The following is a 14420-nucleotide window of genomic DNA, read 5'->3' as shown; positions in this document are numbered from 1 at the left end:
CAGGCTGGCCTTGAACTCAGAGATCACAGTGCTGGGATTAAAGGCACAGACAGGATTTTACCTGTAGATGAGACTGGCCTGGAATTCATAGCGCTCCTCCGGCCTCAGTGTGCTGGGGTTGCAGGTATCAGCCACCACTGTGTTTCCCTAGATTTCCAGTGGCTATGATTCCCATTACTATCAGGAGTAGTTGTATTTTATTTTGTTTTTCAGTTCTGGGGTGGAACCTGGGGCCTTGTGAATGATGTGTAGTCTTAAACACAATTCCACTGAGCTACTTCCCGCCTTTATGAGGCCATGGAGTACATTCCATAAATGTGTGTGTGCTTGCACACATGTGCCTTGTACTTTTAGCTGGAGGAAGATTTGAGTCATTGTAAAGAAGCGAAGATGAGAACCTGAGAAACAATGCACTCACCACAGTTTTATGTTTGCCTTAGGGGAGAAGGTATAGAAGTCTCCAACTTCTGCTGATCCTTCTCTTGTTTGCTACCGGGTTTCTTGTTTGGTTCTGAGGTACTCCTACAAACCTCAGCTTGGCAGCAAAGGATGGCAGAGCTGCTCTCTCTGACCATGGATGAAAATTAGTTATCTTTTTCCTTTTTTGTGTTTTTTTGTTTGTTTGTTTTTTGTTTTTCGACAGGGTTTCTCTGTGAAACAGTCCTGGCTGTTCTGGAATTCGTTTTGTAGACCAGGCTGGCCTCAAACTCACAGAGGTCTGCCTTCCTCTGCCTCCTGAGTGCTGGAATTAAAGGCATGAGCCACCATAGCCTGGCGTCATCTTTTTCTTAATGCTAATCCTCACTTCAGAAGACTGGGAGCGAATGACACCTTCTAGAAATGGAAAGTGTGGTGGTGCATGCCTTTAACACCAACACTAAGGGAGCAGAGGCAGGGGAATCTTTGTGAGTTTGAGTGCAGTCTTATCTACATAGTGAGTTCCAGGACTGCATAGAGAAACCTCAAAAATGAAATAAACTTTAGTCTGGTAAGGTAGTGCATGCCTTTAATCCTAGCACTTGGGAGGCAGAGGTAGCAGTTACCCAGAGAAACCTTGTCTTGAAAAACAAACAAACAAAAAAGAGGAAAGAAATGGAAAGTCATAGCCGGGCGGTGGTGGCGCACGCCTTTAATCCCAGCACTCTGGAGGCAGAGGCAGGTGGATCTCTGTGAGTTCGAGGCCAGCCTGGTCTACAGAGCTAGTTCCAGGACAGGCTCCAAAGCTACAGAGAAACCCTGTCTCGAAAAACCAAAAAAAAAAAAAAAAGAAATGGAAAGTCATATTTCAACAAAGGACTCTGGAGTCACTGTCAGGTTTTCTTGCAAAGTGCCCAGTTTATGTCATTATAAACTGGCCCAAGATTTCTCTTGCTAGTTTTTTTCCCAAGACAATTTTATTTCATAAAGTAAAAGTCAATAATATGCATTTTATAAAATTAGCAGAGACCTTCTTGCTAGTTTTTATTTTTAGTGAGGTTCTTGGTTTGTAGACCATGCTGGCTTCAAACCCAAGGTAATTCTTCTGCTTCAGCCTTTCTAGTGCTAGGATTATTACCACGCCTCACCCACTTGTTATCTTTTGGTTTTAGTTTTGTGTGTGTGGGGGGGTTGTATATGGTGTGTGTGTGCAGATGTACCAGTGTGAAGGTCAGAGGACAGCAGCAAGTGTTGTTCCTTGCCTTCCGCCCTGTTTGAGGCAGTGGTTGTGTACCAGGCTGGCTGACTTGTGCACTTGTGGGACTTCTCCTATCTTACCTCCCATCTCACCATGAGAAAACTGGGGTTCTGGGACCCAACCCTGGTGGGTATGCTTATGTGGCCGGAGTTTCATTTTTATGTGTACATTTGGAGCTGACACATGGCAGAAGCTTTGACTTGGGACTAGGAAAAACTGTCATCTGTTAACAATCAAAATGCGGTTACAAACCCAATCTCTGGACTTGTGCTAATTTTTTAACACCTAGTCCTTTTCTGTTCCCTTTGCAGCATGGTCTGAGACAGTGAACATGGATTTTTCTCGGCTACATACATACACTCCACCCCAGTGTGTACCGGAAAATACCGGCTACACCTACGCACTCAGGTGAGTGAGTGCCCCCCCCCCCGTTGGGGTGCAGTGCCACAAGACCTCAACACACAGCTGTGTGTTGATGTGACAGTCACACAGCGTTGAGTTTTTCACAACCGTGTGAACATGGAGGCCGTGAGTGGCTCCTAGAGCTGTGGGCTTCTGAGACACCTCTTGCAGTGACTCAGGTGTTAGTCACTTTGAGTGACTCACTATTTCAGGCTCCACCCTGTGGCCATGATTGGGAGTAAGCCTGAGAGTGTGACCAGTATTTTGTCAATAGTTTGGGCATCCCCTGAGAGACACTGATCTAGGGGCTGCCTTTGGAAGGCCAGATTCCAGGAGCATGCTCCAGACAGGATGTTCCTGTTCTTTGGGTCCTTTGAGCCTCAGTAACTGCTTGTTGCTCTGTTCCTTTCCAGTTTGCCAACTGGGAAGAGTGATTGCAGAGGGCCTCACTGCAAGCTGTGGTGTGTGCTGAGGAGAATGAATTGTCCTATAGGTTAGGGCATGACTGGCAGGCAGGAAAACTTGGGCGCCTGGCAAGATGTGAGAGGCACGTGGGATGTATGTGCTGAGTCATTGTCCAGTGGCTTTGCCTATAAGGTGAATCCACAAGAAAACCTAAAAGAAATCAGGAAGTATCTAAAGAAAATACCATGTTTGTGTGTGTACACATACTTACCTGTGTGTGGGCATATGTCAGTGTATGTATGTGGAGGCTAGGGGTAGACAGTGAGTATCTTCCTTGTTTCCTCTTAACTTTTTCATTGATGCAGGCTCTCACTGAATTCAGAGCTCACCAGTTTGGTTAGTCTAACTAGCCTGTTTGTTCTGGGATCTCTTCTTAGCACTGGGATTGCAGACAGGTTTCCATGCCTTTCTCACACCATCTTGGCGAGCACTTTTCTTATGACCTATCTCCCCAGCCCTGAGAAGATTCTTTTGGAGCAGTGATCAGCTGTGATGTGTGACCACTCTGCTTTCCATTCCTAGCCTCAGTCCAACTGCACTTGCAAGGGATACTTGCTAGGCTTAGTTTATGTTTTGAGTCAAATTGTCCCCATGTAGCCCAGACTGACCCTAAACTCACAATGATGTTTTGGCCTGGAGCCTATAATATGTCAGAAGTAAATGAGTGGCCAGCTCAGGTGACTTCCCTGAGCCTGTCTGGGATTATAGAAACAGTTATTCTTACTGACTTATTTTTAGCCTTTATGACCTGTTTTAAGTACAGTATTAATCCATGTGTCCGGGGAAACCTGTGCTTGGCTACAGTGATGTTCATAGCCTTTGTTCAGTTAGGCTTATGGGTCTGTGGACAGGTGATGCGGAGGAGTGGTGGCAAGGTAGCAACATGTAGGTATGTAGGCTGGGGTCCGTCTGAGGATTTAATCCATAGAGCTATGCTTAAAGTATATAGGTAGGACTGAGTAGGCCAGACTGTCAGGAATACAGCGATGGGTGGTGCTCAGTGAGAGCCAGTAGTGGTAGTCCCAGTTTTAGTGGGGTCATTGGGTAGACAGGATTGATAAATCAGGAGAGACATGTGACTGTGGATCTGAACCAGTAACCAGTGGGTTGCAGTTGGGTCCCAAAAGTAAGTGAGATTGTCATAGGCCGTGGGAAGATTGCTGTAGGCCATTGACAGCATGACCCAGACAGGAGCACAGAGCAGGGTTGAACAGCGAAGCTGGGCTGACAGAGTTGAAGGGAAGACCCAATGGGGGACAGTAAGCCTAGGCACAGTCATGGCATAGGGAGCCTGTGGGTGCAGTTCCAGGCTTTTGGTCTCAGTTTCTCTGAAAACTTGTCATGGTCCCCAGTCAGATGGTCAGTGTGGCAGGAGGCAGAACACCTGCTAACCTGTGCCAGCGCTGGTTCAGCAGCTTTCATGTCTTAATTCTTAGCCATCTCAGTGACCATCCAGAGCCTCTATGACTTTCTCTTGGAAAATGCGCATGCTGTGAGAATTTGGGGAGAAAGGAGAAGTTGGTCTGCTGCCTCCTGCTCCATCCTGCAGTGATACTGCCTCCCTCATGCCTAGTTTTGGTGGGAATGTGATTTTTAACTTCAGCACCCAAAAGGTAGAGGCAGGTGGAATTCTGAGGCCAGCTGGGTCTACATAGGGAATTAAAAAAAAAGAATAAAGTTTCCCAGATCCATCTCCTTTTGTTCATAGGGAGTTTTCACATTACCCCAAGCAGGATCCTCACCCTATGTTTCAATAACTTCTTTCTTGAGTCTACTTATATTTCCTGTGAAGTGGTATTAGGTCTAGAAGTTTGAGCCTTATTGTTTGTGTCTATATAAGATATTTCTAGGTTTTCATATTTGTTTGCCTATAGGTATATGTGTGTGTTGAAGTCAGATATTAACTTCAGGTGTCATCTACCTTGGTTTTTGAGACAGGATTTGAACTTGGGGCTCACTATTTCAGTGAGGCTGAGGGAGATCTGCCTGTTGTCTCCCCAGTGCTGGCGTTACCACCATAGGCCACCCACACTTGCTTTTTTGTGTGTGGGTGCTTGGGATTGGACTCAAGTCCTTCCACTTGTATTTCAAGCACTTGACTAACTGATTTATCTCTGCAACTACTGTGTTTGTTTTTTTCAGAGAGGATCTTACTAGCCTGGCACTGAAGTTCAATTATGCATCACCGTACTGGCCTTCTTCACTGGCATGGCTTCATCACATGCCCAGTGGTGTGATGGAGTTTTGTGTCATAGTCTAGAGAGACTTGAGATGGCTTTTGTTGTTCCTTGACCCACCAGTTGTCAGTCCAGTCAGCTGCTCACAAGGGTCATGGCAGCTGTTGATGGCCTCCCTCAGAAGTCCTCAGACTTAGAGCTATATGCTCTGCAGGCAGTAACTGCTTTTCCTCTGGTAGGAGGAAGGCTGTGTACAGGATGAGGGGTGGCTGCATTGAGCCAGCCTCAGTGTGCCTGGGTGCCATGAGTCTGCAGCAGGCCAAGTGCTGTGGAAAGCCAACCATGGTGAGACTGAGCATTGTTAGTGAGTCAGTTGCTCAAAGCCAGGGCCCTCAGGGAGCAGTTGGTTAGGTGGAATTGGGTATGATGTAGCCAAGAGTGTTTGTTACTTTTCACTGTGGGGCCCCGCTGAGAGTCTGGATGCTGTGATAAGACCTAAGAGAGAATCTTAGGTGTGGAGACAGTGGAAGAAGTGACTAAGAAGAGGTCCCAGGAGGGTGGGAGGGACTCAGTACAGGGCACAGGACATGGCTGCAGGATTCTGCAGGAAGGAAGGGTGTGTGTCAGGCTTCCCTCTTTGAGGAGCCCTGTATGTGTGTGTGTGTCTGCAACTGCCACACAGGAGAACAGAGGCAGCAGGTTGGGGACTTGTCTGGGCTACAAAGTAAATTCTAGGGTCTGTGGAGATGGCTTACTGGATTAATTCATGTGTTCTCACCAAGCCCAGTGAACTCACTCCTATCCCTGGTACCTAAATGATGGGAAGAAAGAATTGTCCCTTATAAGTTGTCCTCTGACCTGCACATACAAACCATGTATGCATGAAACGCTCATCACATAACATGGTGCCACTTCATATCCAGACTATAGTCAGCAGTGTGAGTGGGGCAGTTTCAGTTTTCTCTTAGCCTCCACGTGGTAGGTCTCACTTCTCTGGCTAGACAGTTCTGGTCCTTTGCAGACAGTGGCTATAGATAGCCTGCGCTCTTCCTACCACACCACAGGGTCAAATGCACCCTGAGCTATGAGGATCCCTTACCTAGCAGTTAGAGTCTGAGGGTGAATGGGTGGAGGAATGGGAAGCCGAGATGGTGTGTATCTTTAGTGTTCTATTCCATGAAAAGAACCATGACCAAAGCAGCTCCTATAAACTAAAGCATTTAATTGGGGCTTCTTAAAATTTCAGAGTTTAGTCCATCATCATCATCATGGCAGGAAGCAAGCAGTACACAGGCAGACATGGCTCTGGAGAAGTAGCTGAAAGTTCTTCATCCTGATATGAAGGCAGTGGGTAGAGGCACACTGGGCCTGGTGTGGGCTTTTGAAACTGCAAAGTCCATCCACAGTGACACACTTCCTCAAACAAGGCCACACATACTCCAACAGGTCACACCTCCTAATCCTTCTCAAATAGTTCCATTGCTTGGTGACTAAGCATTCCAATAATGATCCTATAGAGACCATTCTTCCATTCTTTTTGTTGTTGTTGTTTGTTTTTATTTTTCACAGTAGCTGTGGAGTCAGGCCTGGAACTCACAGAGATCCGCCTACCTCTGTCTCCTCAGTGCCGGGATTAAAGGCGCATGCGCCACCACCGCTGACTTGTTTTTTGTTTATTGAGACAGGGTTTCACTGTGTAGCCCTGGCTGTCCTCAAACCCACAGAAGTCCACCTGCCTCTGCCTGTGCAGTGCTGGGATTAAAGGCTGCCTGGCTTTGGTCATACTTATTCAAACCATCACAATGCTGGTCCTTATCTATAGATCAATTATGACATCAAATGCAATCTTTGTAAACTAAAGCCATAATTGTTTACAGTACTCTACTAGAAGGAAGATAATTTTAGGGTTCACTGAAATTGGCCTAGCAAGTGTTCTCATTTAGTACTCTGCTGTCAGCTTTTATCTCATCATGACTCAGCCTTTTTGCTAGTGTACCCTATCTCAAGCATCTTTTTTAGCATCTTTTTTTGTTTGTTTGTTTTTGCTTTGTTTTGTTTTTCGAGACAGGGTTTCTCTGTAGCTTTAGAGCCTGTCCTGGAACTAGCTCTTGTAGACCAGGCTGGCCTCGAACTCATAGAGATCCACCTGCCTCTGCCTCCCGAGTGCTGGGATTAAAGGCCCGCGTGCGCCACCATTGCCCGGCTGTCTCAAGCATCTTTGACATCCTAAGGGCCGTGCCTGCTAAAGCATTTGTACTACCTTCTTTTTTTTTTTTAATATTTATTTATTTATTATGTATACAATATTCTGTCTGTGTGTATGTCTGCAGGCCAGAAGAGGGCACCAGACCTCATTACAGATGGTTGTGAGCCACCATGTGGTTGCTGGGAATTGAACTCAGGACCTTTGGAAGAGCAGGCAATGCTCTTAACCGCTGAGCCATCTCTCCAGCCCCCTGTACTACCTTCTTAGTGGCACTTACCAGGCTGACTTGGTGTCCCACCTGTGAGATCTTCTCCAGCTATACCCTTGAGGCCCCAGGGCCCCTGTGTTAGCAGGGCATGAGGCTGAAAAGCCACTAGCTCCTGGCTGCTGGGGTTGCCTATAGAGTAGGACTTCCCAAGGTATCTGTCATTTCCCCCCTGATGGCGTAAGTCATAAACAATGCCACACCAGTTTGGAATTATGATTAATAGGGTGGTATTTATTTAAAGGGGAAAAAACTTACAGATCACCGTCAGCCCTCTGCGCAACCAGGAAGGGAGTCTAGTCGCCGGCGGAGCAGGAAGTGAAGAGAGAGAGGAGAGGGAAGTGGCTGCTTTTTTAAAGGGAGAGAGACCACGCCCCAATGGGCTGGTATCTCAGCGGCGATAGGCTGGAGGAGTGGGAGGACCTCCCGTAACACCCCCCTGACTACTTTGTGTCTTTTTTTTATGCTCTTTTGAGGTCCCCAGCTGATATTACTCTTTGTCTCTTCTCCCAGGGTGCCTCATGCTCACCTGCTGTCACCCTTACCATGTGCAGCTACTTTTCCAGAGTGACTGGGTTAGTTGTGTCTTGATGAAGAGGGATGCTGCTAATAGGGTTAGCATAGCCTCACCCTCAGGTTATCTGAGAGGGGAACCAGCTGGCTTTTGGACTGAACAAACTGGATACCGCACAGAATGGTGCATCTTTTTTTTAAAGATTTATTTATTTTATGTATATAGGTGTTCTATCTGTATGTATGACTATGCCTGAAGAATAGGGCATCAGATCCCTCTACAGATGGTTGTAAGCCACCTTGTGGACCTGAGAATTGAACTCAGGTCCTCCGGAAGAGCAGCCAGTGCTCTTAATCACTGAGCCATCTCTCCAGCCCCAATGGTGCATCTTTTTATCCATTGCATTGGAAGTGACAGTCTTTGCCATGGCTCCGAAGGATTTTATGTTCATCTAGCTTCAGTGTATGAAATGTTTGTTCTGGGGCTTTCCATTTTCTTCTCAAGAACATGTCGCTGATCTCACTTCAGTCCTTGCAATGTTACTGTCTTAGTGCCCCATCAGGATTCTAGGAGTCTTTGCCTGCCCTAAACAACTGTTCTCAGACAAAGTTCCAGGCCTCCCCACCTGAGGTCAGCAGGTGAAGGGGCTGGCGAAGGTTCATGTATGGCTGCCCTTGCAGTGCAGTAAAGTCAGCACACAGGAGTGTCATGGCTCCTGACCTGGCAACCAGTGCTTGCTCCAGCCATGTCTCTTTCCAGTTCTAGTTATTCTTCGGATGCCCTGGATTTTGAGACTGAGCACAGATTGGAACCTGTGTTTGACTCTCCGAGGATGTCCCGCCGCAGCTTACGCCTGGTCACAACAGCAGCAACATATAGCAGTGGGGACAGCCAGGCTGTAGATACGCACATCAGCACCAGCAGGGCCACCCCCTCCAAGGAGAAAGAAACCAGGTAAGCACCATGTGGCTTATTTTCGCAGTTGTCAAACCCACTGGCTTTCCAGCTTGTCAAACCAAGCTCTTTCCCTGGAATTGTTTGTGCACACACACGTTCATGTGCAGATTTGCCATGTGCACTGACTGAAATTGTTCTGGAATGCTCAGAGTATCTGCTGTCTGTCCACAGAGTGGAGCTGATATGCTAATATGCATGAGATGGCAGTGCGGACGAACTTCTCATGGTCACAGGCATAAACTGTCTCATCATGGATGAGCAGAGCTTCACTGGCCTACCACATGTGGAGGGGTGCAGTCTCGCTGGGTCGGCAGCTGCGGCGCTGCTCACTGATCTGTCACGGCTGACTCAAGCCTCTCTGTGACGCGTGCGAGCTGTGTACCTATGCATGTACAGTTGGCCTGCTTAGTATATTTTGTCTCTACCTTCCATGCTTGTCTTCACTATAGTCAATGGCAAAAGTTCCCACCATCTCTGCCTTTCTGAGACACTGAATAGAAGTGACACTTTTTTTGTTTTTGTTTTTTCAAGATAGGGTGTCTCTGTGTAACAGCTCTGGCTGTCCTGGAACTTGCTTTGCAGACCAGGCTGGCCTCAAACTCATAGAGGTCCACTTGCCCCTTTAGTACTGGGGTTAAAGGTGTGTGCCATCATGCCCAGCATAAGTGATACCCTTTAATTTATTTTGTTCATAAAAAAATTGTGTTGCCCTCGTGAGTGCACGGGATTGCTAACACCTTGTCCACACTGCATGGGGCCCTATTTAGTGTGCTTCACCCTGAGACCTGTAGACTGTCACATAAAATGTTAGACTATTCAGTTGTGGCAGCTGACTCCCAAGCACAGCTCTCTTTGGGGCCACCCAAAGGTGCCCAAAAGCTATAATCCCTGGGACAGGAGACCAGGCTGATGACTGTACTGTGTACTGTGTATTAGCACAGCCTTTCACCACACCAAGCTTCCTGGAGGAGGTAGTTTTGTGCTTTGACCTGTGTGTACCCATTTACATCACTTGATGCAAAATACTTAGAGGACATTTGGAGTTTTGTTGTATTTGTTTGTTTTGAGATAGTCTCACTGTAGCTGGGGCTGGCTGGAACTCACAGAGATCTGCCTGTTTCTGTCTACTGATTGCTGCAATTAAAGACATGTGCTACCACATCCAGCTGTCATTTGTGTTTGAGCTCCTTGTGTTGTGTGATAAGAATATAGGCAGAGTTCCTTCAATTAACCACTACCTCTTGCTGTGTTGGCAACTCTGCTAGATCAGAAGCAGTGGGGCTGCTGGTGTGTGTGCTGTCACTTGTTCAGAGAAAGGAGTGGCGTGGTTAGATGGAGAAGCTGTAGCATTTGTTTTAACTCTTAAGTCGTTTTTATTTTCAGGTTATTTCAAGTTTGATCCAATTTTGGATTGTTGGGCCCAGAATAGTCTGACATTTTTTAGAACAAATTCTTGGACTCCAGCTAAATAAATTCCCCCTCCCCCTTTTTTTAGATTAATGGATGTTTAGATTATAGCAGACAAGGCATAAAAATGACTTGTCTTAAAATGCTGTGTGTGTTCTTTGGCACAAATTTTGTTTGGATAAAATCTAGTGATTCTATATTTTCTAAGGAAAGTCTAAAAACGCATTTCCGCATTTCTTACTTCTTTGTAGGACAGTCAGACAGCGCAGAAGTGCAAGCAAGCCAGCTTTTAGTATCAACCACCTGTCGGGGAAGGGCGTGTCCTCCAGCACCAGCCACGACAGCTCTTGCAGCTTGAGGAGTGCCACGGTGCTGCGGCATCCTGTGCTAGATGAGTCTCTGATTCGTGAGCAGACCAAAGTGGACCACTTCTGGGGTTAGTAACCACAGACTTGAACATTCTTGTCCCCAGCATGGTTTTGTCTGCAGTTGTTCTGGGAGGGGGCAGAGGTTGGCCTACAAATGGTTTGCTGATAGTACAGTTAAGCTCTTTGTGGGCTCCCGGGGGGCATGTGAATCCTGTCTTCATCTGCTGTCTCAGTGGCTTAGGCGAGGTGTGATTATTTATTGCTCACCGTAATATGACAGATTAAGTGAACAGGCAGCAATCCTGTAGCCACTCTCCGTATGGGACACTCAAATGTAGTGTAAAATTCCTAGTATGTTCTAGAAAGCAGTAAAATTTCTGAAACCGGGCAGTGGCGGCACATGCCTTTAATTCCAGGACTCGGGAGGCAGAGGCAGGCAGATCTCTGTGAGTTTGAAGCCAGCCTGATCTACAGAGTTCCAGGACAGCCAAGGCTACATGGAGAAACCCTGTCTCGAAAAACAAAAAAAACCAATAACAACAGAAAAGTATTTTTGAGTCATTAGAAAGCACTTGTTACAGGCTGGACATGGTTGCATATTCCTATAATCCAGAAACCCAGAATGTGAAGGCAGGAGAATCAGGAGTTGAAGCCAAACCTAAACTACATAGTGAGTTCAAGGTCAACCCGAGCTCCATAAAAGACCCCTTCTAAAATAAAGGACTTTCTGTGAAGCAATCAGTACTGGAAGACAAGAGTCTGCCCCAGCTCAGATACAGTGCCATCTGCATCCTTAAGGTGACCTATGCCATGTCACCAAGGCTGAGCACACAGACAGCCTCTGCTAAGAGCCACAGAGCCACCTGCTGAGTTCAGCTTATGTTCTGGTTGCTCTGCTGGAGGAGTCCTGAGTGCTTGGCTTGGGATGCCTCTGCTTTACTTAGCCATGGAGCAGTCTCAGGCCACACATGCTGTAAGTTAAAAGCCTAGAGGTTCCACACAGCTGGCTACTTCTTCCCTCTTGTTTGTCCTTTTGGGCCAGAATGTGCTAGAATGCAGGTCTCTTCCCATGCCACATCATGTTTGGGTGACAGGAGGTTCATGCATTTTAGAAACAGACCCACCCCAACAATGCCACGGCATTGCGCTGACCTGTCACCTGGCACAGTTGTGGTGGCATTGGTTCTATTTCACAGTGTAATGTGTGTGTATGTGTATTTCAGGTCTTGATGATGATGGAGACCTTAAAGGTAATTACTTTGATACTTTGTATACTTTTTAAACCAGAAGCCATGGTTGGGTAATCTGCAGATAGTGATCACTAGCTTTCGTTTGCCTTTTGAAAACCTCAGGTGGAAATAAAGCTGCCACTCAGGGAAACGGTGAACTGGCAACAGAGGTGACAGCCAGTAATGGATACACCTGCCATGACTGCAGAATGCTCTCAGCGCGCACTGATGCACTCACAGCCCACTCTGCCACCCATGGGACCACCTCGAGGGTTTACTCCAGAGATAGGACTCTAAAACAGCGTAAGTCTCCTGCCTCTGTAGTTTGTAAAAGGGTCTGCCCAGCTCTTCCTGTTCTTATAAATCTGACTATGGGCCTTAGGTTCCATCCCCAGCACAGGCGTTGGTGTCTTACACTGTTTCCCTTACAGAATTGAACTCAGAATTATTCTTGCAGAGTTAAATAGACCTGAATTAGCTCTGTCCTACTTGTCCCTTCCCAGCCTGTGGTTCTGTGCTTAGTATTTTTATACCTGGAAGTAGTTCAGATTTGGTAAATTTGGACTGAACATAAGAAAAAGAAAAATTTCTACTTCTGTGGCTTCCAATTTGGGTTCTTCTCTGTGTCATTCCAGTGCAGCCCAGATGCCCAGGTAGCTGTAGCACCAGAAGTCGATGCTGCTCACAGTGGGGTCTCTGGTGTGATAGTGTAAGACAGGGGTGCTCTGGGAGGATAACTTGGAGCCTGGCATTTGGGTGGTGGCAGCATCCTGACTTTCTTACCTGATATAGAGGTCATCACAAGTAGCTAAGCAGTCAGGTTGTTTTGGACTACTCGAACTTCCTCCTGGGCCACTTTGAGAACGACTATAGACCCTTCTGTCTTTCAAGCATGATGCTGGGCCTTCCCCACCATGAGTGCCAGGAAGGCCAGAGCAGCACTGAGAATTCCATCCTTATTGCTCATGTCTAGTTTCTTCTGTTTCTACAGTCCTATTTCTTAAAAAGATTGATTGATTGATTGATTAAGTGAGTGCAGTATTCTGCCTGCCATGTATCCCTGTCTGCTAGAAGAGGGCACCAGATCTCATTACAGATGGTTGTGAGCCACCATGTGGTTGCTGGGAATTGAACTCAGGACCTCTGGAAGAGCAGCCAGTGCTCTTAACAAATGAGCATCTCTCCAGCCCCACAGTTTTATTCTTGTGTGCAGACTTTGCTGTAGTGTTGTCAGCACTTTAACATTAATGTCACAAAGTAAGAATCATAGAAAGGGAAGGGAGAGGTGGCTTCTTTTTCTCATCATATCTGTGAGTGTGAAGGCCACTGTGAGCTTAGTGCCTCCCTTTGGCCTTGCTTCACAGCTCTCACTGGGCCATGGCTTATCCCAGATGCTCCCACCAGCTTCCTTTATACAGCTGAACGTGATGCCTGCTAGCAGGGGCACTGCTGGGCCATACAGATATCCCCTCACCACACTGCCCTATTTCAGTCAGCACCAGTAGTGCTGTAGTATGCTTCTTAGCTCAGCCCTCCTGTAGCTTCTGCTTAACAAGCCAATATTTGGTTTTGTTTGTTTGTTTGTTTGTTTTTTCGAGACAGGATTTCTCTGTAGCTTTGGTCCCTGTCCCGGAACTAGCTCTTGTAGACCAGGCTGGCCTCGAACTCCCAGAGATCCGCCTGCCTCTGCCTCCCGAGTGCTGGGATTAAAGGCGTGTGCCACCACCGCCTGGCCACAAGCCAATATTTGTAACAGAAAGACCAACTGCAGGCTGTCTGCAGGTGAAGTGCACCTCCCAGCTGTTCAGCCTATATACTGAGCCATACACCTGTGCCTGGGTGTCTCTGCTTAGCTATAGCTTAGGCTGCACAGCTTTAAGAGTTGTATGTTAACTGAGATTATTTTGATGTCTGTGCTGTGTGTTATTTCAGTTGTATATATATCCTTCCAGCTACCGTTGATAAAGACTGGCCTGCCTTGCTATCCCCTACAGCAGATATGGGTTTTTCTCCTTCTTTTACTCTTTTGGTCCTGGTGGTCGAACCCAAGGCTTCTTTACAAGTGCCAAGCACATGTCCTGCCTTGGAACTCTCCTACTCTTGCCAGCTCAACATTTTTCTTTTACTAACATCTTGCCAATGTGATGAGTTTTTGATTAGCTAGGAAACGGACATGCATGCCTCTGGCTAAACTTCTACAGTTCCTCTAGCCTGTGAGGAGCTTGTGCAAGGGTGGCTGTGGACCTGTTGACTTTGGGGCTGACTGCTCAGGTTCGGGATTTTGTAGTACAACGTTCCAGTTAGAAAATAGCCCCTTCACTATCCTTTTGAAAAAAAAGCTAATTACTACTAATAAGACTTACCATTTTATATGTATCAGTGTATTATTTTATGTGTATGGGTTTTGCCTGCATATATGTTTGTGCACTGTGTGTGTGCAGTGCCCTGCAGAGGTCGAATCACCTGACACTGGAATTATGGATGGGTGACCATGAGCTGCCATGTGGATCCTCTGGAAGGGCTCCTCCCACTGAGCTGTCTGTCCAACCTTCTTCTGAAAAATTTAAAGCTCTAGTATTTTCTTTCAAACCATACTACCCACACTTCACTAATTCAGGCTGGCCTCCAACTCAGGCTCTGAACATGCTAAGCATTTCTCGGCTTGGGAGTAAATGGATGCAGTACTTTGCAGGCCATGGGTCTCCAGCACCCCACAGATCTGTGGACTAGACAGCACCCATGTGTTCACTTTTCT

The 14420-nt window shown here is 46.8% G+C and overlaps 1 protein-coding gene across 8 annotated transcripts in view; it reads left to right on the top strand.

Moving 5' to 3' along the window:
- Positions 1 to 14420, top strand: part of Sun1 (Sad1 and UNC84 domain containing 1) — a 49657-nt gene that overhangs the window by 13787 nt on the left and 21450 nt on the right. For all 8 annotated transcript variants that reach the window (XM_041647675.1, XM_041647683.1, XM_041647717.1 and 5 more), the window contains exons 2-6: positions 1987 to 2083; positions 8464 to 8658; positions 10320 to 10504; positions 11660 to 11686; positions 11789 to 11968. In XM_041647675.1, the coding sequence (XP_041503609.1) occupies positions 2007 to 2083; positions 8464 to 8658; positions 10320 to 10504; positions 11660 to 11686; positions 11789 to 11968 (664 nt within the window). In that variant the 5' untranslated portion in view covers positions 1987 to 2006. The remainder of the gene's footprint in view (positions 1 to 1986; positions 2084 to 8463; positions 8659 to 10319; positions 10505 to 11659; positions 11687 to 11788; positions 11969 to 14420) is intronic.

The sequence above is a fragment of the Microtus oregoni genome, unplaced genomic scaffold (genome assembly GCF_018167655.1).
Source record: "Microtus oregoni isolate MIOR12 unplaced genomic scaffold, Mior012 000003F_ref0000135, whole genome shotgun sequence".
In the NCBI taxonomy this organism is placed as follows: Eukaryota; Metazoa; Chordata; class Mammalia; order Rodentia; family Cricetidae; genus Microtus; species Microtus oregoni.
This window is presented reverse-complemented; position numbering and strand designations above follow the sequence as displayed.